Source organism: Acanthopagrus latus, chromosome 7 (genome assembly GCF_904848185.1).
Source record: "Acanthopagrus latus isolate v.2019 chromosome 7, fAcaLat1.1, whole genome shotgun sequence".
NCBI classification, from domain to species: domain Eukaryota; kingdom Metazoa; phylum Chordata; class Actinopteri; order Spariformes; family Sparidae; genus Acanthopagrus; species Acanthopagrus latus.
This window is the reverse complement of record NC_051045.1, coordinates 16,025,742-16,052,760: the sequence shown is the minus strand read 5'-3', so window position 1 is coordinate 16,052,760 and position 27,019 is coordinate 16,025,742. Positions and strand designations below refer to the sequence as shown.

General features: G+C 41.4%; 1 protein-coding gene across 1 annotated transcript; it reads left to right on the top strand.

Moving 5' to 3' along the window:
• The first annotated feature begins 1,088 nt into the window (after positions 1 to 1,088).
• On the top strand, positions 1,089 to 25,649 carry stat6 (signal transducer and activator of transcription 6, interleukin-4 induced). Its single transcript, XM_037102873.1, has 20 exons — positions 1,089 to 1,791; positions 11,726 to 11,871; positions 12,018 to 12,162; positions 12,743 to 12,823; positions 14,101 to 14,275; positions 16,293 to 16,393; positions 16,826 to 16,974; positions 18,111 to 18,227; positions 18,413 to 18,580; positions 18,846 to 18,933; positions 19,012 to 19,134; positions 19,333 to 19,425; positions 20,633 to 20,836; positions 20,925 to 21,019; positions 21,115 to 21,248; positions 21,636 to 21,785; positions 21,893 to 21,953; positions 22,061 to 22,141; positions 22,983 to 23,102; positions 23,219 to 25,649. The coding sequence occupies exons 2-20, from the start codon at positions 11,738 to 11,740 to the stop codon at positions 23,283 to 23,285; spliced, it is 2,286 nt and encodes a 761-aa protein (XP_036958768.1). The 5' UTR covers positions 1,089 to 1,791; positions 11,726 to 11,737; the 3' UTR covers positions 23,286 to 25,649.
• Positions 25,650 to 27,019: the final 1,370 nt, after the last annotated feature.

Genomic DNA, 27,019 nt, shown 5'->3' with positions numbered 1-27,019 from the left:
ATGCACTTAAAGGATAAGTTCAGCCAAAAATTAAAATTCAGCCATTATTTACTCAGCCCAATGCTGATGGGAGATCAGGTGAAGTCTCGCAGTCCACAAAAACATTTCTGCAGCTTCACAGCAAAACACTATTCTCCCCAACAATGTAAGAAGATGGGGACTTGTTTTCAAATGTTCACTCTTTAGCACTGAACTGCAGGCTGTTTTGAGGACACCATGGGTCTCTGCAGGCAAAGTAAAAACCCCCATTTGCACCTGTTAAATTCTCCATCGCTGCAAAATATGTTGACATTAGATTCAGATTCAAAGCGTTTATTGTCACAGTAAAGAAACATGTTCCTCTGTACAATGGAATTCTTCCTTTGCTGTACGCAGAATGCCAACAATGTAATTAAGAAATATGTACAATCGAAATATACAATATACAAAGTAAAGTAAAGCGCTTGCATGGATTGTACGTTTGTATTGTGAAGATGCATTTCTGGATCTTGTTATTTGGATGTTGTTGTGTCTGTTACCCGCCTGGGGAGGACTGATGTAAATAACCATTCTTGCTAAATCTGACATTTTAATATCTTTTGCAGTATTTTATATAAACGTGTTCATTAATTTGAAAAATAGACACATGTAGTAGAATAAAATGTCCAAATGAGTTTGAAATTTAGTGGAGCAGAAGAATAAAGAACACAACACTCATTTAGTACCTCAGGATTTTTCTTAAGGAACTTGAACAGAAGTTCTCGTCTGCATTTCACAGCTGGGTCAATATTAACCGTGGAGTCACACGGTGGAGGCCGGTCTGGGGGAAAACGGACGAAATACTACTTTCTTTGTAATAAGCAGTCATTTAGGGTGCACAAGCAATTACAGGCCAGTCACACGAGTAAAACGCAAATCGTGGAGTATTTTGTTCAGAGTCACGCAGGGAGGTGATTTCCCGTCACTGGGTGCCGTTGGGAAGACGTCCGACTTGAAGGCACTGCCATCCGCAGATATGGTATCATGTGTCTGAGCAGAGACTTACTGGAAGTTACAGCATCTGGTGAAATGACTCAACACGACTCCGCCTACAGCTCGTTCATAAGAAACGTACCAAGCACACTAAGGCTTGGTCGTACTTTCTGTTTGAAAGGCGATTATTTAACGCCACATTTTTTGTTGCTGTTGTTGTTCCAATCTCGGTTACAGATCAGTTAGCTGACTTTGAAGGCAGCAGGGTGCGTGTCGTTAACCCTTATCCAGCCCCTTAATGACAAGCAGACCACTGCTCATCCAAACCTGAAACAACTGGCGCATATGTGGATCACACACACACACACACACACACACACAGTGTGCCGGGACACACGGTGTCTGTACACAGTGGTATCGCTGAACAGCATCCCCGGTGCCTCGCACGTCTCGGTCGTGTGCGAACCTGAACGTGAGGGCAGGAAATAAAGCGCGCTCCTCCGTGACTGGCACATCGTGCGTAACAGGGAAGTGAGCCTAACCTACTTTCTGCGCTGCTACAAGTTGTCTGCGTCCGGCTCGGCGCTGAGAGTTAGTTTTTTGTCCGCTCGGTTTTCAAAACTCCAGGAGTCCATCGGGCTTTTTTTTTTGTTTTGTTTTTGTTTGCTTGTTTGTTTACTACACAGGGGCAACGTCGGCGTTTAACTGACCGATGGATGCAGGAAGAGTTTGAGGAGGACATTCGGGCTGGCAGAGGATTTATGAGACAGAGGAGGAGGAGGAAGAGGCGACGGACCACAGCGTCTTTTCAATGCTTTGAAATCTATATCTGACTTCAAGGTAAGAGTTTCATTTGTGTGTGTGTGTGTGTGTGTGTGTGCGCGCGCGCTTCACTGTTTGGATGTCACTGTGTTGAAGCCTGGGCCCTGCGGCAGGTGAGGCCTCGGCACTTTTCAAAAAACGGTGCGTAATATAAACAGCTCGTCTGTGTCTCTGTCATGTTTTGATCATTAAAAAGAGAGAGAGAGAGAAAGAAAGAAAGCAGGTTGTTGCAGGAAGTATGTCGGCCTGACACGCAGCCACATGTCTTACTACAGTCGGGTGAACCTCAAATGCGTCAAGTTCTTTACTAAAAGAGGCTCCATCTGGGCTTTTAATCATGTTTTCTTGTGTTTCACAGAGGGTTGAAGGGAATTATGCAATGATCGTAAGTCAGTATGTTCTTTATCAGCCGTGTGGTCCCTCCCTCCTCTCTCTGTGCCCCAATAGGCGCGTCAGTCACTGCTCTGTTCCTAGAAACCCCGTTCAGCTCTGTGCTGTTTATGTGGCATCAGCCCGCCATATTGATTGTACATCAGATTTTGAAACATTGCATGTGTCAGCTCCACAACTTCATTCAGGTGGGAACCAGTCATCCTGGTGGGCCTGGAAGTGTTTGTACCAGTGACACAAGGGCGAGTTAAAGGAGGAGTTCCCCCTCTAAATGAAAAATTCTATCTTCTCACCCTCCTGCTGCTTGAAAAGTCAGGCGAAGTTTCACAGCTCTCATAACATTTCAGTATTGAATATGAGCATGTGGGCTCGTGTCACTGTGTGCCGTCAATACAAGCAGCAATGCAACATGATATAACCACTCCAATGCGAGTTGATGTACCCCAATCAAAGTGTGGGTAAGAGAGCAGAGTTATCAGCACGATGTCGATAGTAAACGCTATGTATCCTGGGATTGTGTGATGACATTTGATGTTGGAGCAGGGTGAGGTGGAGCTCGTTTTGACCACTCCGGGGATCAGTTCGCCCATAAAATGAAAACGCAGTCACCATCTTCCTCCCCTGTGCTGATAGAAACTAAACATTTCTGGAGCCTCACAGCAAAACAGAGTTGCAGCATTCTTCGAAGCAGCTCAGGTGGATGGGGACTTGTTTTGACATGTAAAAAAAAAACGAGACTAACAAGACTATGGAAGTCCTGAGATCCCAAATTGACACTCTTGATGCGGGGTCAAGCTTGTGCCAGGCGGGTACACGCTAACGCTTTTATCTTGGCAGCTTCAGTAAAGATTTCTGGATTTTTAAAGGGTTTAAATATTGTCAGTTTAATTCAGTTTGGGAGCTCCGGGCTCCTGGGGACATGGATTACGAGCTGTATGGAGCCACCTCCCTCCTCTCTATCGTCACCACACTTGAACCACTCATTACTTTGTTTTCGAGGCAGCGCTCTTTGCCTCTTTCTTTCCTTCACTCGTTTTTCATCTCTTGGTCTGTTTGTAGTATGAGCGGTCAGCGTGAGCACTGCAATTTGTAGCTTGTTCTGTTCTGCTTTAGCCAATAAAATGGAGGATCTTGCTACCTGCATGTTTACGAGCAGACGGGACCGCCTCTGTATGGAGTTCTCTGTCCTGATTGGATGATGTGGTCAGGAATACCAGAATATGTTTTTTCTCCCTTTTACTGTATAAGCAGCAGGAGGAGAGACATGGGTAACAATTACAGCAGCAGCTTCAGGGTTAGGGTTAGGTTCAACCCTAACTCTAAACAGATCCTTATCCACTTCACTTGTTTTGGAGCTCTTCCCTTAGGTCAGCAGTGATGACTCCTGTGTGTGTCACATTAATTCCACTGAATCTGACTTACGAATTCTACATGTCACAGGGCCAACATCAGGGAGACTACAGGCACATGTGTCCAGGTAGTGGATAGCTATTACCACCACCGAGGTGAGGAGAAGCGTGACCCACCTCAGTGAGAGCAGCTGCTGCTTCTGCAGCATGACGCAACAAAACCTAGAAACACAGAGAAAAATGTGATCGCTACGTAATCAGCAGGACCAAAGAGAGAACTGTTGGAGGCAGATGACCAGAATCTGACATGAAAACGACCCAAAAGCTTGTACTTCGCAGAGTGCTTCCCGTCCAAACATAGCTCACGTTGAGGAGCCACAGCTGTTTTCCCAGGCGACCCATCGCTCTTAGAGGGATCCATTATCTGTCCTCTCCATTACAGGCCTGTGTCTCCCACACATGATTTTAAAGAGAGTGCAAAGTCTCTCACTTTCACTTTCCAAAAGTCAGCTTGTGATGCTGAGCCTAAAAAAACGACCGATGATTGAATATGATGAAGAAATGCACAGAGAGATAAGATATCAGTTGTTTAGACAGAAAACAAGGAAACACTGGTGTTGTTAATTTCGTCCCCTGAAGTTTTCCCATTTGTCTCCCTCTCAAGGTTCCCATGACAGAGGTAAATCAAAGGCTACATGTGGTAAATCCCTGTGTGGCACATTTTTGATTTTGCTTTTGCGTGTGACACGTTCACACATTTTAACTCCCAACCAAGCAGTTTTGGTGAACTCAGGCAGCATTTAGGGAAGCTGAGTTTCACATGTCTGATGACAGAGGCCTGGGCATTCCACTCGTAAAACGTTGGTCCACTGTCGGCCTGTAAACTGGCGCTGCGGAAAATTACAGTGAAAGCACAGTCCAAAGTCTGTTGGCAACCAACTTTCAAAGGTCTGCCTGTTTTTAAGGTTTTTGGATCTCAGTGTTAGCTGTGGAAGTAAGAGAATATGCTTAATCCAACAGTATATTTGATGTTGTGTGTCAGTGCTCCTCGATGCTCTCGGCAGTTTTAAATGTCTGTTTCTGAGCGTTGATTATGAGGAACTGACCTGACCAGCATGTGCTTACTCTTTGTTCCCTTGAAGCAGTTTTACAAAGTAGGAATTCAGGACACAGAGTTTTTCCTCATTTAAAGATCTGTATTGTGTATACACAGATGTGTTGCTGCTCCTCACAGGCTGGTGTTTCAGTACCCGCTCACCTGAATGCTAATGATGCCGACAGCACAAAATCAGCAATAACTGACCTTAGGGCTGAAGCTAACGACTGTTTACATTATCGAGTTATCTGAGGATTGTTTTGACTATTATTTGTTCTATTTGATTTATGATAATCAAAACACATATAGGCACCAACTAGTAACCGCTGGCTGTTGCAAACTAGCTGCTGTTGGCTAGTTAGCTCAGTTAGCCATGCAGCTTTAAATCCTGACGGGCCTGGACTAGCAGCTTAGCATGCTAACTTCAGTATATATCTTATACATAGACGCCATAATGTCAGAACTGTAATTCACATTCTGTTGATGATTTACATATTTTAATGTTTTCAGCTAATATTTTTACATATTGAACTTTCATTTATAAATCATGTATGGTGTAAAATGTTCAGTATACAGAACGTTTTTTCATTTACTGTCGTAAGACAAAGCAAAGTGGCAACATGCACACATCTGAGAAACTGGAAGAAACCATTGTTGCTTATAAAATGATTAAAGAAATTAATTATTAATTAGTAAGGAGTATTGTTGCCAACACAACTGCCAATATAATTATTTAATAGTTGATTAATCAACTGAATAATTTATTTGAAGACATCACATCATTTTGCTCTGGGATATTGTGACAAGAGTATATATCTGATATAATATAATTGATTGAATGAAGAAAAATAATTGGCCGATTAATCAATGATTACAATAATGATCAGATTCAGCCACATTTCTGGTGATTGTCAGTGAAGAAAGGTTTATTTATTTGCTTTATACTGTGACGGGTAATCCAAGAGTGAATATTCCCTTCAATCAGGTCAACATAATCACTTTTCCGGTTTTCCATTATTGGTGTGGTCATATAATAAATCTTTCTAACCTCCAAAACAACCCAATTCTGTTTATTAGTTAAGAATTCAATCATCAAATTCCCCTGTATGGATTTCTGAGAATGTTAGTGGAAAATGACCAGTATCTGATTTGACTTCCCACTATGCAGTGACATTAAGTGAAATGCGATTTTTCCATACCTTAACAGATGTTATCATATGCAGTGGTATAAAACAGAGTGTCTTTTGAACATGAGGGGTTGATCTTCAGTCAGAAATGTAGCCACAGCTGTGAGTACGTCTGTTTCTTTCCACTTTATTCTGAGTATTTAGAGCCTGATGACGATGTGAGAGTTTTAAAACAAACAAACAAACAAAAAATCCTTCAGACAGATGATTCTGAGTTTGGGGCTTCACAAATAGAATGGACTTGACATTGTACCACATCTGGATACAGAAAATCCACATCAAAATTCTATGAGAAATAAGTCTATAAGAAAATCCACATCAAAACTTTCACAAACTCTTTTAAATGATTATGTGGTTTAACTTTGTTCCATACTGACAGACAGATGTGTAGATTCCTCAAATCAGAAACCCTGATTATTATTTCTTCAAACGGAAACTGTCCCAATCTGCCTCCAAATCCTCGAAACATTTCACTTTACATTTTAGACATTATTCTAAAAACAGATGGGACGGATGAGGAATGACTTCATCTTCAGCCTACCAACATATTTATACAAAAGACTGGTGTCCCTGGGACACCAAGAGCAAGCATCTGTAAGGAATAACCATCATCGCAATATGTTACTTACTCTCTCTCCAAAACATTATTAGTATAATGTAGCTGAAATATACCCACAGTCACTCCCCTACTCTCATGATAGTGTATGACACTTTAAATTATGACCCGGGGCAATCTGTTAAAACTTCACAGGCGGTATTGGGTGCTTTTGGAGAACACCAACTAAAACAGAAATGGGAAACAGTGATGTGATTGTCATTGGCAAGTGGAGATAGAGGAAATTGACGGGGCTTGTGATGTCCGGCAGAAACAAAAGCATTCAAGGCGTTTATTGTACACCAGGAAGATGAGAATATGTCCCTGAATTGCAAGATGTAAGAAGGAGAGTAACACGCTGTCCTGATCCAATCAGAGACTGTGCTCCCACAACTGGAGAATCTATCATGGGGGTCTAGATGTGCTGTATGCCTCTCAGTCTGACACTTGTAAGCGTCTTGTGAAGTCTGAGTGGGGCACAATGACAAAATGTTCAAGTGCTGCTGTTGATTGGATGCTGAAGTCTATTTAAATTCCTTGTGTCTTCCTAATTACCTGTCCTCGTCACACGGTCACCCATAAGACTGTCAAGGACAGAGCTGATGTGATGCTACGTGAGGATGTCAGGGACACATGGGTCAGAGCAGCAGTGTTGGGGAGGCTATGTTGACAGCACAGACTTAAAATTTAAGTTACAGCAAAGCTGCCCTGTAGATAAATGTTTGTGTGGTATGAAACTATAGAAAAATATAACAAAACAAAAGACGACTGCCTGAGGGAATGAGTCCATGTTGGAGTAAAACACCAAGCCAGGTTACCCATGTAGCAAAGTAGCCTTCTAGAATAACATGCAACAACGTCTCTGAACATGTAATATAACACAGTAATGCTATTTTAATACTAAGATGAATTGACAACCCGGTATATTCGGGTTTTCCTTTCTTTTTATGGCCATAAGTTGTTCATAGTCTCAGTGGTTAACTGCACAAACAAATGGCAAAACGTAATTGAACTATTTGAATCACTATGTAAAAATGATTGTATTTCAACAAACAGCACTACAAAACAGCACCACTGTGGCTCAATCTCAGTACACCCCTTGCCCCTATACCACTTACCCCTAAATTTCACCAGGTCCGTGTCTGGAGCTGATAGGTTTCACTCTGCTCTATGTGTGTGTGCTTCCACCGGCTCTGCTGCATTGTGTATCAACACCGTTGCAGCTCCTCGCATGGAGAGGCTGCACGACTGCTTAGCCTGTGTCAAAGTGACCTGCAAGAATCCCCCTGCATGGTTGAAACAGAAGTCAAAAGCTGAGTCAGTCAGAATCAGAATGGTAGTGTGGCCTTGGCAACAATAATGAAGACAATGATATAACCTGTGACACTAATGCATGAGTTGTGGTGATATGACAAAAGGTAATTAGAAAGGCATTCATTGTTTGACTAACCATAGGAGGACAACCGGAGGCCTCCCTGCGTGAGCCATACCAGTAGCTCTGGTTAGCTAATTTGATAGATTTTGTGTTGCCATCAAGCCTATCAATGTGTTCTGCAGAGTGTTCTGCTGAGGCAGTTGTGCAGTTTCCCCGACGAGAGAAGCAAATGGCTCTGCGGCTTAGATTGCAGGGCCAAGGGATCGAACACAAATAAACAACCAAGCAAGAGGAGAAATTCCACAGCCTGGAATGTAGACGTGTTCTACAAATTTAATTGAACCTCTTCCTGTTGTTTTGTCGGGACTAGCTTAAGGACAACAAGTATCAGCATGTGGATCCACTGCTGATAAGAATCGGTGATCCTGCCTCTCTTTTCCCAAACCGCTGGATAGCTGCAGTTGGACAGACACACAGGCATGTCTGGGGAGCTGCGTCGAAAATTTGTATTCATCAATTTATAACCTCGAGTAGCGCTCTTGATCCCTCTGCTCTCGCCCCTGTTTGGATTTCACTCCTTGCTCCGTTGGTTGCAAGGTCACATCGACAATTGACTCACTACATTGCCTTTCTGCAGGACTGACTCCTCATTGCCAGCTTGCATTGAGCAGTAAGTCGTCAAGAGTTGTAATGTAGTATCTCGTCAATCGTCTCTGTTTACTTTTTTGGACAAAGTTGGACTCGGTCGAAGAGAAATGTTGATATCTGTAGGAGGGAATGGGATGTTTGCCTGGATGTTTATACTGTACTGTTTTTGTTCAGATTAAACGAAAGAGGGCCAGACAAGCTCTTTCTTGACCTCTTTCTTGACCTGTTTATGCCGAGCTAAGCTAACCATTTACTGGCTCTGGCTTCTGGAGTCCAAGTGGTGTTGAACTTCTCATCCAAACCTCTGCAGTAAAACAATTAATGTAAGCGTATAAGCAACATTTGAGTTAATATTATTAGTCTTTTCCACCCCAAGTTTGCTTTGTTTCGCCATCATGTTAATCTTGCATTACCATAAATGGATATGTTACCTCACAGATGTGCTCTAAAAAGAAAGAGCTTTTTCTCACTCACTCTCAAGACAAATGCATGTGCCAGCTAGAACAAGATCCTAAGAGAGGGCCGTGGTGCTCATACCGGTTTGTCCACAGGGACTGCCAAAAAAAATGGAAGTTCTTTGGAGCAGCTTTAAAGGTGCACCATGATGTTCTGAGGAAGATATTTTAATCAGAAGAGAAAGATCTTCATTTACTGTTTTTTTTATGCCTAAACAAACTAAATAAACTAAATCTTCATTTCCATGACTGAATAAACTGAATAAACAAACTGACAGTGTGGCGGACCCTGACACCTTTCCAGCTTCAGACCGTGTTCTGGGGACCTTATTTTCCTCTGAGAACAGCTTGTTTATTCAGTTATGGAAAAGATAGATATCATTTCCACATTACTATCTGTGTTACGATTTCCTCTCCAAAATGTACATAGTGCTTCACTGTTTAACATTTGCTGTAAATGGTGAACTCAGTGTCTCTGACTAACTCTGTTGTTGAAAGTGTTGTCGTTTCACATTCTAAGTTGGCTGCTCATTTCCTATGATGGATGGTCAGACTTTATATTTTATTTTGGGAATATCTGTGGTATCCCACAAGCACCACTTGCTTAAGAGGATGGAAATCATTGTTGATGTCCTGCTCTCAGAAAATGACAAATTTTCCCAATCATGCAGTGTGACACAAGAGTGAGAAAAAAAGCTCAATCTTTCATTGTGATATTATAATGAACTTGAAGGATATCTTGATTATTGAAATATCTCTGTTCTCAACTTTCCAAAGTGCTGAAAGTGCTTTGAGCTGCTCTCAGTTGATGATCAATTGAAGACGGATCACTCTCTGTTTATGTTAGACACGGTGCATCCCAGTGATTTTGGCGGAATAATTTGCACATTCAGAAGTAGACGAGTCAATAATTTGAGTATCTAAAACCTGCTATGACTTGTTGCTCTGTCAAAACATGAAAATGAGCCACAGTTTCAGTTGATGACATGTTTACGTGTTTCGTCATTAGGACAAACACAGGTGCTGTAGTTGATTTTAAGTAAATCAAGCATATGCAAAACTGGTGCCTTTAAACCTCCCCTGCACACAAAATTGTCTTTGATAGCTGCAACATTTTCCTTAGTTTGTTCTGTTAGTTTCATTTAAAAAAAAACAAACAAACTAATTGACTTCCTTTTTAGGTTTTAAGTAGCTTGAAAGTTTGGTATGTACAGACGTCTCTCAGTAATGACTCTCTGCCTGTTTCACTGCTCTTTATGACTGCAGTTGAAAACAGCTACTGTGGGCCATAGCCAACACCAAAACAATAAACCTGCCCGTGTTGCCACAGTGTGCCCTCTTAGCTGGCAGGAAGGCTTGCTTTCCATCTAGATAAACCAACACATGTTCTCTCCTAGTGGGAACAACAACAACAATTTTTTAAAATCTTTTGAAGTAATGTTATTATTAAGTTTTCACTAGAAAAGTCTGACAGGCCAAATTGAACCTGATGGTGGGCCAGCTGTGGCCCACAGGCTCTACTTTGGGCAGCCCTGATTTAACAGATTCAGGAAGCTCCGTAACTTCAGTTTAATTCAGCAGTCCGTTCCTTTTAAGGCAAAGGTTTTTTTCCGTTTCTTGAGTGTCTTCTGAACATCGTACTACATCATCGTATCATACATTTGCATAATTTATGCTTATAATCACAGTAGAAGTGAAGATAATTGGGTGCTAAAAACAGGACAGTGAACAGTGCTGGCTAAGGCTTGAACGAGCTGACCAATTAGAGGAGCCTTGGTTTTCAGGAAGGGGGGCCTTAAAGAGACAGGATATAAAGCGTGTCTCAGACAGAGGGGTAATACAGAGCTGTAGCACTGGTGTAGTGGAAATTCTCCTTGTGAGGTTGAGAGTTGCTAAGTCTCTGAAGAACTTCAGTCTTCAGTGTATCAATCAGATCTCTTTAATAACACGCAGCCTGGAGAGAAGTCAAAAGCGTTCTGTCCTGAGCTCTAAAATGTTGACACTTAAGTACAGAACAGGGAGGAAGTTACCTTCAGTTATATATACATAAAACAGGTTTCTTTACATAAGAATTGATGTTTGGGTGTATGCTGTCCTTCCCAAGACTGTGACACTTTGATGCTTTAGATGGGACAGCAAACGATATCTTATCTACATATCTGTATCCTCCCATGTAGAGGATGTGCTCCACCTGTGGCTGTCTGACACCTCAAGCAACATGACATTCTCCCCTCCTCCTCTCACTTCCTGCTCCTGTCTTTACATCTCGTTAATCACTGATAGGGAAACTATGTCACTTTTTACATTGGACAGTACAAGTTTTTAATGTTTTTAAGCATTAATACAAATAATTTAAACATATCCTAGTGTTAACCCAAAATAACATTGTGAGCCTGAAAATAAAAGCATGATATAAAAAATATCTATATATCTAAATATAGTTTCTCCTTTACCTGGGCCTAAAAGCATTATGTTCCCCAGTCTATTACAATACCTTGGTTCCTCCACCAAAAAGTATAACAAAGTTATGTAGGTCTGCACTGATTGTCTTGTCTGCAATTAATGTTAAAAATAAAACAATATTCTGTATTTGTGAGCCAGTTAAAAAAAAAAAAAACTTCAGGAGGAATGCTTTTGGGCTTGAATTCCACAAACAGGGCAGGAAAGAATGAAGGTATAGAAAGACTGAGATGCATATTTGGTTTTGGTCCTGTTGTGGGAATTGTTGACCATGAGTAAAATATAGAACAACACATGCCTTTTTATATAATGTCATTGTGGTGTTTGAACAAAAGGGTTAAATATGTGTTAAAACTGAATAGTCAAACATAATGTCTTTTTCCTCTGATTTGTGCAGCCCTGCGCGATCATGGCCCAGTGGATACACATGTCCCAGAAGATACAGTGCCTGCCTGATGACACCATCAACAGCCTCTACCCCCCATCCGCCTTCCCCATTGAAGTCCGACACTTTTTAGCTGAGTGGATTGAGAGCCAAAGATGGTAGGACACAAACACGTGAACACAAGTATAGTACTGTTACACAGACATGCTTGCAAATATGCAGCGCTGTTGTGTGTTTTGTTTATTTCAGATTGTGTGTGTGTGTGTTCATTGCTTGTCTTGTGTGTGTGTTTGTGTGTACGCAGGGATGATTTTGCGCTGGAGAAGTTGGAGCAGGAGAGCCAGGCTCAGGCTCTCCTGGATCAGACCATCAGCATGCTGCAGTCGATTGCTCAGCAGAACGCCAACGTAGTGGACAGGATGAAGCTGATGCAGATCAGCAGGAACATGGTAGGTTCTCCCCAAAAACCTGTAAACGCACTTTAATGTGTGAAATTGGTGGAGTTACCCTTTAAATACTCATCTTTCAGGAAGTGGCCCTCAGAACTGTTCACTACACAGTATTCTAACTTGTAATACTTCTGCCAATTCTCCTCGATCGAGCTTCAGTAGTTCTTTTATTGTTAGACATCCAAGTCTCCTGCAGCTTCTCAAGAATTCCTTTTGACATCTCATGAAAATACGGAAAATATGGTGTTTTCATATGTTGGGAAAGATTGTGTTTCTGATGGCTGGTGGAAAGTGTTCCCAGTGGTTTTAAAAGGGTGAGAAACCCTCTTAAGTGCTAACAGAAATAAAGCCATGCATTCAATCTGATGACCAAAAGATATCAAAGAAAACAGCGAATGTCTCGTAAGACAAGGCCTCAGTACTGTTAACACGTTTGTGTCAACCTGCAACAACAGGCAGCAGCCAGGACCAATGTATCATTATCAATGGCATCAACCTGATAAACAGCAGCATGCTGGTAGCTCCAGTTAGATATTTTCCACTGTTGTTAGCTCTGATGTAACATGTTCTTGCTTGACAGACCATGTTTCAGCAGCAGCCTCTCCAGTTTGGAGTGATGGTCCGGGATATCCTCAGGAAGGAGAGGGTTCTGCTCAGCATGGTAAGATCCTCTGTCACACATAACTGTCTGTCTTTAATTTAACTGCACCATAATGAGCTGTGTGAGCATTTTGTGGAAATTAGTAAGGCTTGATGTCAGACTGTAGTTAATAAGTTACAAATGATTAGGTTAAGTAGATGTCATTACAAATAAATAAACACACAGGAATGACTACAAAAGCTTATGCCAAAGCACTATAACAGTTGTTCTGCAACAGAAATGGTGCAAAGGATTTGACAGTTTGCTGAGAAAGTTCTGACTTTATAATCAAAACATGCTGAATGATAACAGACACAAGTTTGAAATCGCTCCTTTGTAGGATAAGTGTACAAATCCTACAAAATCAGACATTTTGGTTGCGACAGGTTTAAAATGTTAATTGAATAATCTCTTCAGTTAAGCAGCATTTTTCCTCCCACAACAACTGGATGTAAGTCAAACTTTGTCGTTCCTGTTGGATTCGAAACTCACAGACAGGATTGTATGCTTTTGAGGACATCATTACCTTAATTACAAGAAATGTGCCTTTAAATCCTGGGGACAGCACATGTTTACATTTTCTTCAATATCTAAGTAATCTGGCGAAAGATTTACATTGCAAAGTTGAATTGCTAAGAGCTAATTCGGCACCTCTATCACCTAATTTGGCAAATGTGTAGAAAATATGTTGTTGTTGTAGCCCACAGCTAGCTAAATGACCCCATGGCAGTGGTGTACTTCCTGTTTACATCCCCCAAATTAGGAGGTACAAAATTGGTTGGGGGACAAAGTAGTCTCAATTTTTTCTTCAATATCATTGATAAGTACTTTATTATTCGTCTTTCTTTCTATTAGTTTTTATAATTAAAATCTGTTACTTAAAGGGGCACTAGGTAGTTTTGGAAAGGACATTCAAACTCAGAGTTTTAATATTTACAGTGTCAATGAGGTAACGGTACAAACTTACAAGTATATTTTTTCCCATCGCTGAATAAACAAGCTGTTCTCAGAGGAAAATAAGGTCCCTAGAACACTGTTTGAAGCTAGAAAGTTGGCAGAGTCCGCCACATATAAACACAGTAAAACAGCATGAAATTGAAAGAAGATCGTTTTCTTCTGACAAAAGTTTCCTACATTTTCCTGATTTGATTTCTCAGGGAGGATTGCTAAAGTGAACCTGTTTTCCAGATGTCCACTGTTGATTTACGTTCAAGAGTGAAAATGAGTAATGTTTAAAACAGTCCTGACCCGAGCACCACCACACTGCAGGGATATTAAGTGCTCTTCCATATCCACAGCCTGCCCAGTTGCCCAACCCTCCACAATACCCACAGCACCCGATTAGACAGTCCTCGCACCCCAGCATGCAGGACGTAGACCACCTGGTTCTGAAGGTGCTGGATGTCCAGGAAATCCGACAAAAGATGCACCACCTGCAAGAAGAACTCAACTGGGAGAGGGAGAACTATGAGGGTGAGAGACACACACCGAACATGTAGTTTTTCTTCAGTAACAAGCTCCCTCATGTTCACAAACCTAATCAGCCAGATTCTGGTGCCAAGTGGCAAAAATGCTGTAGTTGTATAAGAAATTGCAACTTGCGTAAGAAAAGGTTGTAATAGTTCCTCTTTCAACATCATTTTGTGGTTCTTTTTTTTTTTTACTTCATTCACACAGTGCTCATTTAAAAACTACTGAAGTTAAAGACTTTGTCTGTTTTAGGAAGGAAAGTGTCAGGAAATTAACCTATAGCTATTTTGGTGATCGATTTGTTCTTTTAGTGTCTCTCTGGATAACTGCGATGTGCAGTTTCAATGACTGTCCCTACCAAATGATTAGTTGACGCATTCATCAGATTAATCACGACTGAAGATTATTGGATTTCTACTCTTTTTGTGTTTTATAATGACTTCTGATTGTGATAGTAGTAGTTTTGTAGCAGCTTTGAATGTCAGAAAGCCAGTTGTGGAGCATATCAAGCTGGACAGATTCAGCCTTGAGTCAATGGTGAGGGAATGACATCTGACATTATGACAAAAAAGACATGTCATGTAAAATTATAAAACAATGATGGGCCACGGATGGATCCCTGAGGTACCCCTCATGTCGCCTCCGCTCCTGATCTGGCTTCCTCAACAGCTCCCAGAATTTGTGTTTTCAGGGCTCCAGGTTGCGACTGTTTTGGTTGTGTGACTAAACATTTTCATTGGTCACACCATTTTATCTTATTGTTGTATTTGTTATTATTACTTATATTTTTTAACTTTTAACTTGTGTTTTTCATTTTAGATAACAGCATTCATGGTGAATGGCAAAGGAAGAATTTCATTGTACAAGCAAACTCGTCTTTTTCTCTGTGTGCCTTGACTTTGACTTTGACAGTGTACCTGATATTCAGCAGGCCATATTCCACAAATGCTTCCACAAGTACTACACATATAGCCACTGTTCAAGTAAGACCAGGGAAAATCCTAAATTTGAATTATATTCTTATCCATCACATGATTTTTATGATACCCCATAAGAGTCATTTGACCTTATCATTTACACACAAGGGGCGGCTGTAGCTCAGCGGGTAGAGCAGGTCGACTAGTGATCGGAAGGTCACTGATTCAAATCCCAGCTCCGGGCAGGGTATGTCGAAGTGTCTTTGAGCGAGACACTGAACCTCACATTGCTCACTAGTGAGGGCCCTGCGATGAGCTGGCGACCCATCCAGGGAGTACCCTGCCCTCGCCCTGGGACAAGGCTGGGATTGGCTCCAGCAGCAACACCCCGCAACCCCATGGAAAGGGATAAGCGGTTCGGACAATGACATGACATGACATTTACACACACATCACTTGCATCATGTGCTTAGAAATTACATTTCACAAAGTAGACTGTTTTGGGTCCACCTAAATTGTGTGCTGGTGCCCCGATGAAAAGGTTTTAGTAGTAGTAGTAGTAGTATTTTAAAGTGTGTATGAATTTACACAAGTATTTTAAGACAGAATGTGTGATGCTGTTATTTGATAACGCTACCACGGCCTTTTTTTCATTCTCCTTTCTACTCACTCTGACATTTAACACTTAAATGAGAGTTACTTTCCTTTCTGTCTGATATCGCTCTGTTGGAAATCCCCTCATTCATGCAGGACAGTGTCCTCCCATTTGCAGCAATAGCATGAACCATTTTTTTTTTGTTAGTTGTCAGTATTTGGTCCAAGTAACCATAACTGCTGTACCTGAAACGTCTGGCCAAGCTCAGTGTATTTTGCACGTCAGTGTTCTCGTCTGTCCGTCAGCCTGGTCATGCATGTTCAAATGTTTTCCAGTCAAACCTGTTTAATCTGGGATTGGAATTTTTTAAATTCCTGTCACTCATGTGTTGTCAAAGATTACGTAGTTGGGCACAATTTCCTTGTCAAGAGTTGAAAAATAGTTAATGTGTTTGTTTGTCTGATATGCAGAAGTATCCTACATGTGATGTTATTTATTGTTTGCACAGGGCCGATGCAACAGAATGGACTGGATCCCGCAAAGTCAGAAATCCAGAAACTCCAGAACCGCATCCAACAACTGGAGTACAATGTGAAAGCAATGGCCACGGTGAGCTGGGCACTGGTTTATGCTGCGAGTGCAACATTTCTGGCACCTCAGAGCGGAATTGTTTCTGGCTTTATATAAACTGTGATATCAACTGAAACTGAAATTGCAGAATAGACAGCTGCTCCACTTTGTCATTTTGTGTGTCTCTTGACCATTTTATGGATGAACGATGATTTTCATATGCCTAATTAAGTCTTCAAAACATTTTAAATAGTCGATTGTTTTCAGTGAATAATCAAATGAAAATTATAACACTGTAACTCATGGAGTTGTCAGAAGGACATTTCATGTATTTTATAGTCTACAAAAAACAGTTGATAGAAAAATCAAGCGGTTTAATGTGACTTTGACACAGCTTTTATTTATGTGAAGCTCTCTGTGGCTTATTATGCTTTGGTGTGTCTGAATCTATGTGATTATTCGGTGTTGTAGAAGCGTTTCCAGTTGTTGAAGGAGTCTGTGGACTTTCTGGACCAGTGTCAGACCCGATTGATTAGCAGACTGAAGGCGTGGAGGTGGGAGCAGCATAAGGCCGCCATCGGACATCCCTTTGACGAGAACCTAAACCCCCTGCAGACCTGGTGAGGCCCCCCCCCACACACACACATTTTACACCTATTGGTCTGACTGCATGTTTGTTTTACTTTATCCAATCCCAGATTCCCATTAAAGCACATTCCTGATTACATATTGTGCACAGACAATAAAACAACTGACACTCACACGGTCATCTTAACGTTACTCTTTGTTTTGGGATCTACCGATGCTAGAAGTGTGACTCTAGGGATGTCAGTGTCAGGCTGTCCGTCACTCAGTTGTTCCACCAATGTGATCCAGAAATCTCAACAACTGTTGGTTGGATTGACGTGAAATATTGCTCAGGTTTTCATGGTCTGCAATGGATGAATCCTACTGACTTCGGTGACGCCATGTCAACTGTTGGGTAGATGTCATAAAATTGCTCCACATGCTCAAACTACCTCAGAATTAATTCACTTTTATGAAACCCTCACCTTTAAGGGGTTGGTCAATGTTGTGGCTGATGGTGAGTGTCTGTGGCACTTGGCTTTTTGGTACATAGATTCAGTGGCAGAACCTGTCAGTGACAGAAATCACTGTGATTTACTGTTTAGCTAATGAAATCCATGCAAGAGAAGGGAAACAGAAACAGAAAAGGAAAGCCCCTTAAGCTTGAGGTATCCATGACTTCATACATTTTAAAGAGGGTTTTTATCAGACATATATTCTCCATTAAACGGAGCTATGTTAGTGAGAGTGGTGTCAAAAGCGGTTACTCAAATCATTGCCTCACAGTTCTGTTAGCATTACTGTAGGGTCTTGTTCAGTATAAAAAAATGGTCAAAAAATTGCCCTAAGATGAAGGCGACCTCTTCAAATGACTTGATCTGTCTGACTTACAATCCAAAACCTAAAGGTATTCAATTTGAAATGATATACAATGGAGAAAGCAGCAGAAGGTTGGCATTTTTGTGTGATTATCCAGACAGATTAATGGATTATTTGATTAATCATTTCACTGCTACCGCATATCAGGACAACTGGCATTTTACTATTTACTCTCTAAATATTGTATCTTAATATTGTATCAGTATCAAGATTGAGAAGGTGATTATCCTGTCCTCTAGGTTTTACTAGTTTCAGGTGTTTGTGCTTTCGCTCTTGCTTTCATGTGATGTGCATGTGTTTTTGTTCTTAGGTGTGAACAGCTGCTCGGGGTGAACGGGAAGCTGAGACAGGAATTGATGCTGATAGGAGAACCGATCCCAGAGCTCCAGGAAAGGCTGGGTCAACTTCTGCAGGTTCTGATACAAAGGTATCACAGTCACATTGTTGTATATTCTGATTTTTTTTTTTTTTTTTTTACTATTGAAGTGTTAAAGAAAGCAAACCTCTAAAACTCATAAACTCATTCTCAAAGTGCAACATAAATCAATTATTTTCATCCAGCTTTTTACAGCAGAAAGCACGTTTCCTCACTGGTCTTGTTGTCTGCTGCAGCTCTCTTGTAGTGGAAAAGCAGCCCCCGCAGGTCATTAAGACCCAGTCAAAGTTCTCCACCACTGTGCGATATCTGCTGGGGGAGAAGGTGGCTCCCGGAAAGCCTGTGGTGCTGAAGGCGCAGATCATTAATGAACTGCAGGCCAGGAACCTGGGCAGCGTTCCTGGGTGAGTCATACTGTTTCCACTGCACAACATGGAGGAGTGCAAACTGTCAGGGAGGATTAATTAATTGTTTTCCTGGTATTCAGCACTTTTTTCCCCACTTGATGTATCCCAGAGGGAGCAGGGCATTTATTTTCTGATTTGTTCTGTTAATTATTTCTTTTGGTGTCTTAAAACCCCAAAATGACAAATACGTAAAAGAATTCAGATAAATACTGCAAAAAGGGTTACTGGTATGAGCTGGTACTGACTTCTCTGTTCTCTCCAGTGATAATGTCGGGGAACTTATCAACAACACAGCCATCCTGGAGCACAACACGTCCAGCAAGAGCACATGTGCCACCTTCAGGAATATGGTATGTACTTCCCTAGGCTTCTCAGCCTGCGTGAGATAATTGTCAAGTTGTATGAACAAGTATTTTCTTTTCCCACAGTCCATCAAGAAGATCAAGAGAGCAGACCGGAAGGGATCAGAGTCAGTGACGGAGGAGAAATTTGCCCTCTTGTTCTCGACAGAAATCTCCATCACAGGCTGTGACGCTCCCTACAGGATACAGGTTTGTTCCAATCCATTGTTCTGCTCATCAGCACACAAGTTGTGTAATATGGCCACAGGGACACACTGAGCTGAACACCATGTGCTACACTCACACACATATAACTTCATGCTGGAACTATTAACATAATTTGACTTTTGTTAACAGTAAATATGCTTAGTGGGATCATCAGACTTAAAATGATGTCATTGATTACAGATGATCTCGCTGCCGGTGGTCGTCATCGTCCATGGCAGTCAGGACAACAACGCTTTGGCAACCATCATATGGGACTGTGCTTTTTCTGAGGCAGTAAGTGTCTTGCATTCTTTTGCTTTCTAAAAGCCCATAAATAACGGGAAGCTGGTGACGTATATAGGAAATTCCCCTCAGACCACACCGTCTCATTAGACAATGCTCAGTTCGACCTTCACAGACCCTGCACTTGAGACACAGCTGATGTGAGTGCGAACTGAGACTGGTGTCAGCTTCCCACTCTGTGTGCTCATGCACAGACAAAGTTGCTTGAACTATTGCAGGAGTATACTATGCGGTGAACTGAGGGAGATAAATATAAACCAACATATTCCCCTGATTTGTGGCCACAGCGAGCTTTGACACGTCAGGTATGCAGCAGATATTTATGGTTTACCCTTACATAGACCAGAGACTTGATAATTCATGGCGTGGAGCAGACAAATTATATATCAAGTTATTAACATTTACAGGAAAAAAGAAAGTGGAGAAAGATTTTTATTTTTTTATTGACTCTGAGCATGAAATAAACCTCTCAGAAAAAGGCCTAGAGGTTTTTCACAGCAGACATTTTGTTGAAGTATGAGAGCAGACATTGGTCGAGAAGCACAGGAGAAGACTGACAGTTCAGTGCCAGCACGCAGGACCGGGCTCACCTGGATACAAGTTGTTTTAAACAGTTACACCTTTGCCTTCACTGCTTTGACACATCAGAATGTCTGCTGTGAAAAGGGCCTATTGATTTGAAAAATAAAAGAAAAGAAAATATTACAGAGAATATCACGGTGCAATAGCATACGTACAAGATGACATTTACATCCCTACAACCAATATAAGATTTTATCCTCTCCTGGAGATCTGAGTCTGATACTACTCAAACATCAGTGTTCATGAACGTGTCATGGTTGATTTCGTGACACAACATGCTATACAGTTTCCCATGTAGATTTGGAGGTGAACCAGAGACTTACAGTAATGTACACACACACGCTCTGTGGACGGGCTTCCTGTTTGTTGCTCATTCTGCTTCGTCAGTCAAACCAGGTCCAAGCGATGACTGGAAACAGTGATGTGATCTGTGAGAAATACATTGATTTTTCTGAAGTGCCCAGCCACTGAAACAAATTTACCACGTCTCAAATGAACATCGGTGATGCTGATGTATTTGTATGTATGTTGGGGTTTCTCTCACTTGTCCCCTGACGTTATTGTAAATGCACACCAGTGTTCTCGCCCACATCAGCCTCTTTGTTGTTGCCATCAGGACAGAGTGCCGTTCGTGGTGCCGGAGCGCGTGCCCTGGAGGATGATGTACAGCACTCTGAACAGTAAATTCACCTCTGAGGTCGGCACGAAACACAATCTGGACCAGTACAACCAGCACTTCCTGGCCCAGAAGATATTCGACAAACCCGACTTTGCTGACGACTACAGCAACACAATGGTTTCCTGGGCCCAGTTTAATAAGGTAAACACAGGTGTTCTGTACGAGCTCTCGCACAGACATACACAGCCTGACATGCGCTCGAATCTCACAGTGCCTTTCAATCTCACAGGAGGTTCTCCCGGGACGACCGTTCACCTTCTGGCAGTGGTTTGAGGGCGTGATGGAGCTGACCAAGAAGCACCTGAAGACCTACTGGAGCGAAGGGTGAGGAGACTCCTCTGCTGTTTGAATTCTGAATATCAGACATCTGCTCCATTCTGTTATTAATGACGAGCGTTTGCAATGTTTTGCTCCACCAGGCTGATATTTGGTTTCATTGGGAAGCAGCATCTACACCTGATTCTCAAAGACAGGCCCAACGGGACGTTCCTGCTTCGCTTCAGTGACTCTGAGATCGGAGGCATCACCATCGCATATGTGTCTGCTTCTGAGAGTAAGTTTGAGTTTGATTGACGTGAGATTATTTTGTAAAATTTAGTTTATTGGAGAAACTCTAGCCGATGAATAGAACCAATAATGTGAAGCCACATTGCTTTTATTGACTTAGATAAAGTAGGTGTCTGTTGGAACCTTATGATCCCTCAATCACTACGGGGACGAATAAGAATAAGACAAGGACGAAGAAGAAGCCACACAGATGACCCAAAACATGCTGTCACTCCTGTGGACATTTCAGAGAAAGACAAAGTGATTTCAACTTTCAGTTAACATTCTAAGAAGGTTCAGAAGGGAGGGAAAAAACTCTGTGAACCCTAGAATATTAAATCATTCAGCTTTGCTTACTTCATTCGTACTGACACATCAAACATTTTTGTCCCAGATGGTGGACAGAAAATCCAGAACATCCAGCCCTTCACCAAGAGAGATCTCGACATCCGTAGCCTTGGTGACCGCATCCGGGACATCGGCCACATAACATACCTGTATCCTGAATTTCCTAAACACGAAGTTTTCAAAAAGTTCTACACAGGTATTGATCTTCATGCACAGAGTCAGTTGTCTCTGTCGGCCTTAAGGTCAGTTGAAAACACACCTAACAGAATGTGTTGTTGTTGTTTCTGCTGTCGTCTGAAACAGAGCCTCAACTGCCGCTCAACGGAGGTTACATCCCTGTGTCGCTCCAAACTAAAGTCGGAGCGTAAGGAACTTTTTTTTTTTTTTTTAACCAACAAAGCATTTGAAGTCATTTTAAGACAAATGAAGAAGAACAATTGGCAGTGTGTCATGTTTGTGTTCTGTGTGCAGGGAAGCTAGCTCAGCCACACAACCGTCTCCTGGTATGGCAGCTGTCGGTGACAACTCTCACAGTAATGTTCTCTTTCCTGTGTAAGTGTTACTTCTGCACATTTCCCTCTTTTACCTTTAGCGCGTACCACCCAACTCACTTCCTCTCCTTCATATTCCTCGGTGCTGTCCATGAGCTGCTAGTGACTAATCCTGCGTTTATGTCTGCATTTATGCCTCCAGGATGCTTCCTGCAAAAAATGAGGCAAGGTACTTAAAGCCCACCCAAATCGTATGTCTACATAAAACTACTTTTCAAGGAACTGAAAGGTTCCTTCAGGACGCTGTGGTTTTTGTTTCTACCACAGTTTAACACTCCCAATGACTAGGGAAGTTAGTCGTATCAAATAGCAGCTATTTTTAGAATTTCAGTCTTCTGTGTGACAGTTCAACGATGACACTGGACTTCGTCTTCGGTCCATCTGTTGTATCCCATCTTCCGTTCCTCCGTGTTGATGTGATGAAGCACACCGTACAAAATACAAACAGGCCTTTGTCCCTGCGGTTAGGAGTGCGGAGGAAGTCTGTCTAATGCGAGGCAAATAAAAGTTTGCTGCTCCTGCTCAGACAACAGAGATTCCATGCTGTCGTTATCATCGCCCTTTAAAGATAGATTATGCATTCCTCTGTTATCTTTGACGACCTCATGTATTTTGTGTCTTTGTCCCAGTGGTGGTGCTGGTGGTACACTTTTTGCAACATCAAGATTTCTCATTCCGCATACTTTATCAAGTTTGATAAAAGTAGAAAGTGACTCAAATGTCTTCTGATATAACAAGGCACATTTAACAGCTAGCCAAATGTGCCAGAGAGCTCTCAACTGCTGGCTGCTTAAAAGCATCAAAGGAGAATCAGTTTCCCTGCTGCTGTTTTTTTTTTTCAGGCATCAGTTTCAGCCGCCATTCAGCCAGTCAGAGTCCATCCATCAAGAGATAATGGAAACGGCTGCAAGTCCTGGTGTGGACTTCAGTCCAAACCCTCCTGTGGTCTACAGTGAACACATGTAAGTTTTTCTTTTTTTATCTTTGTCTTTGCATGAAATCCATCACCATGTTTAATTGTTCCAGATATACTTGGGCACGGTGTTGAAATGCTGTTCTGCGTGTGTCTGTTCTCTAGGACCCCAGCCAGCAACATGGATCTGGATTTGGACACTCTCCTCCAGGATCTGAGTCCTGGAAATTAGGAGGATTCCCCATCAGTGTTGTTTTCGGAGCACAAGGCAAACATGAAATAGAGACCAGAGCCAAGCTTGTCCCTGTGACCTTTGAGGAAAGTGATTCTGTTTGTGCGCACTTTCCTTCACTTTCATCATCCGTCTACAGCCTCATCTACTTTTGAGTAAAAATCTTGTTGGAGACAAATTTGATTTCCCTGGGACTCAACTCGTCGAAGGCAGGAAATCATCATTTTAAGAACAAAATAAAACTGAGAACGAACGAGAGGGAAGAGCGCTGTCATGGCTCTCCGTCACCCCGCCCTGGTGGTTGGTTTATTGATGTTGATTGTCTTTGCTTGTCCATTTATACACACTCCCATGTGTTTTGGAAAATAAGTGACTTACTGTACAGATTACAGTGACTTTTCAGAGAGACAGCCAAACATGCATGAAAGCAGGTGAGAAGTTTATTATTAGTATAACATTAGATTGATTGGAAAATGAGTTGCCAATTATTTTGACAATCAATTAATGGTTTAAGTAATTTTTCAAGCAAATTGTCACACTTTGGCTGTCTCCACCCTCTGCAACTTGCATTTCTCTGTCATTTATGATAGTAAAAGAAAGAGTCTTTGGGTTTTGGGCCGCGGGCTGAAAAAAAGAAGATATTTAAAGATGCCACATTTGGCTCAGGGAAATTGCAATCTGTATTTCACGCACTTGATTTTTGGATCCAGGATGAATTAATGAATCATGGAAAATAGCAGACAGTGTGACGCCCATGGCCGTGCAGTAGACCATCAGCTACTGGAGTCCATTCCTGAGTTTGTGCTTGTTGCATGTTTTTTGGTCATGATGAGGCCAACATATAATAGTATTTCCCTGTTGTATAAAACCCTTTGATGTGATCGAAAAGCCTGGCTAAGCCTCAGCTATCCAGCAGTAACACAGTGTGTGCATGGTAAGTACTTCATATAATGTTTGTTAGACTGAGCTGTCCTGTGACATAGTAAAGGATTAGGAACATGAATAAGCTTCTCTATGACTGTTGATTGTGATACTACATCACACTGATGGACAGATGGCAGTGGTGGTGATGATAGTGGTGGGAACTGCTCATATTATATCTGTCGACTTAAAGAACTAGTCGTGTGCATTCTTTGATATATATATATATTTTTAGAGCTTTTGTCAGTTAATTTCAGCCAGTGATTGTTGTCCGTTTTGTAAGAATGTATCGAGTCCAACTAAGTGGGAATCCATGTTACTGGTTGCATTGTTTAGATTCTATATTTCTCTGTTTAGTCTACACTTCACTCATTGGGGTGATAAAACTGATAAGTAGTGGTAAGTCAGTATATTTACAGACAGTTTTTCCTTCATTAAGTGCAAATTCTCAAATCTTAAGTAACAACATGTTGTCTGTGAACTCTTCCCTCTTTGTAACCTATCAACCAATCAAGTCAAGGGTTTGTAATGGAAGGTTCTGGTTGCCCACTGCCCACTTTAATGGAGTCTCGTCTGTTGATGTGCCATTTAAATATTTTTTGTGTCGTTAGAGTTGTGTAATCTTAAAGCTTAAAGGAGACATATTATGCTTTTTCATTTTTCCCCTTTCCTACAGTGTGTTATATATGTTCCTATGGATGTAAAAGATCTTGAAAGTTAAACAGGTCGAACTCCGCACAGAAAACGCTGCTCCGCGTCAGTAGTCTTTAAGCCTGTGACTTTGTGACGGCACACGTCACCATGTCACACATTTGCGACATGTAAGAATTGATTTCACACAGCTGTTCTGTTGTGGTTAGCAGCGCTGGCTCAGGCTTGAGCTGAAAGAGAGAGTTTGAGACAGAGGTGGAGTACAGTGCTGCAGCACAGGACAGTATGAGTAAACCAATGTTTCTTTTTTTGAGCGTTAAAACATGTAAACCCATTCTAGCAGTAAAGAAATTGTGAACCTGAAAATCACATATCTCCTTTAAAATCTCTCAGGGCTAAAGTGCAAAATAAATTAGCACTCTAAATGAAAAGTAAAGATCAGTGTTGTAGTTAATTGGAAGCATAATCAATTCTGACGGGAGATGCAGGATCAGCTTTAAATCTAACTTTCCTCTGATTTTAGCAGCTTTTTTCACACCTGAATGTATATAATAAAACAATTTTAATAACTATTCTTTGGTTTTATGAGAAGCTGAACCTTCCATCACAGTCAGTGTTGTTCCTGTAACAATACGTTGGTGTGTTGGAAGTACCATGTTGCACGCATGTTTGCTGGATGATAACCTTTAATATCTTGTGGATTGACTTTTCGATAAAATCATTCCGAGGCTACTACTACAATCTATGTAATCTTTTAACCATTATGACAAATAAATTTTCTTCTTCTTCTTCTTCTTTTTTTTTTTTTCCAAAATATGAAAATTGTCTTTGGGAATTTATTTATGTCCCCACAGTCGACCTTGACTTAAATCATTTTGACACAATGAGGATGAATTGAGACATTCACTGTCTCGGTTGTATCTAAGAAATATTCTCATCTGATAAATGAGTTATGTTAATGGTTTAGTTCTTAGAAGTGGAATATGTAATGATTGATTTGTTGCTCTGTGCGCGGATCTGGAACCATCTATTTAAATCTCATGTTTTTCTATAGTCAGTCTAAAAGAAAACACACAAAAAAGGGATTGGAAACATAAGAATTTTCAGATTTTTTTGACATATAAAAATAATAAATCAGTGGCATTGTGATTGGGAAGGTATGCCTGGTACCAAAAAGGCTGTCCATTGAATGAGAGCATATTGGTGTGTAACATAATTGGCATCACTTCCATAATCCAGCAGCCAAAAGAGGAGACATTGCATAGCTAGCATATTGTATTTCCTATTCATCCAGTTTCAACAATCATGAAATGTTTTTTTAAAAAAGAAAACTTTACACTGTACATCACAAAGCTTTTCCATTAGAACACAAATTCTAATTTCAACATGTCACTAAAATGTAAATTCTACTCAACCACTGCCAGGGAAATCACACTGAAAAAAAAAAAAAAAGATTATGTAGAGGAAGCAGAAAGAGAATCAGCTTACATGCCTGGTTCAATAACTGCTCTGGTGAAATTTGTCAAAAAATACTAACTTATCTCAGTGCCCCCGTCCCCTTCCCTCCATCCCAGCAGCTTTGGATGTCCCCTCATTAGAGCAGAACAAGATGGCTGCCTCATAAACAAAGGGAGGAGGTAGGGTGAATGAAGGAGGGATGGAAGAGAGAGGGGACACCGGGCTGATGCAGAGCTTCAACTTCAAAGTTCATTCTCTCTTGTGTAGATTGTATGAAAATAAAGGTTTACATTTATCACCCTGTACAAACACACTAAAGATTTCAGTCGCCTTCGCGGTGACCTTCTCTCTTCTCCCAAATTATCAGAGAGGGGCTTGTCCAATAAAAACTATCTCACTCCTAAAGAGCCACCCAACTCAGCGTAGAAAAGAGAAGGCACCAGGTGTTTGCCAACACCAGCAACAAGCCACTACACCTCATGCACTCTTTCATTTCTAACCTCGAGTTGATGTAACAAAGACCCTTCAGTCGTGTCTGTCAAACAACACAATTCAACTAGGAAAAAAAAACAACGCTTGTTCCTCATGACAGCTCGTCGGGTTTGCTTTCTTTGTTTTTCCATGGCAGACACGCAAAGGTAAAAAGCAAACCAACTATCACACACCTGTACATGAATCTGTGATAAGCGTTGCTCTAAAAGCAA

What these genes read in the sequence shown, in the direction of transcription:
- stat6 (XM_037102873.1), top strand. Translation starts at nt 11,738, where the DNA reads ATGGCCCAGTGGATACACATGTCCCAGAAGATACAGTGCCTGCCTGAT. An exon ending in TGCAGATCAGCAGGAACATG is followed by an intron (nt 12,163 to 12,742) that starts GTAGGTTCTCCC and finishes CTTGCTTGACAG; the next exon opens with ACCATGTTTCAGCAGCAGCC. An exon ending in GTGGTCTACAGTGAACACAT is followed by an intron (nt 23,103 to 23,218) that starts GTAAGTTTTTCT and finishes TCTGTTCTCTAG; the next exon opens with GACCCCAGCCAGCAACATGG.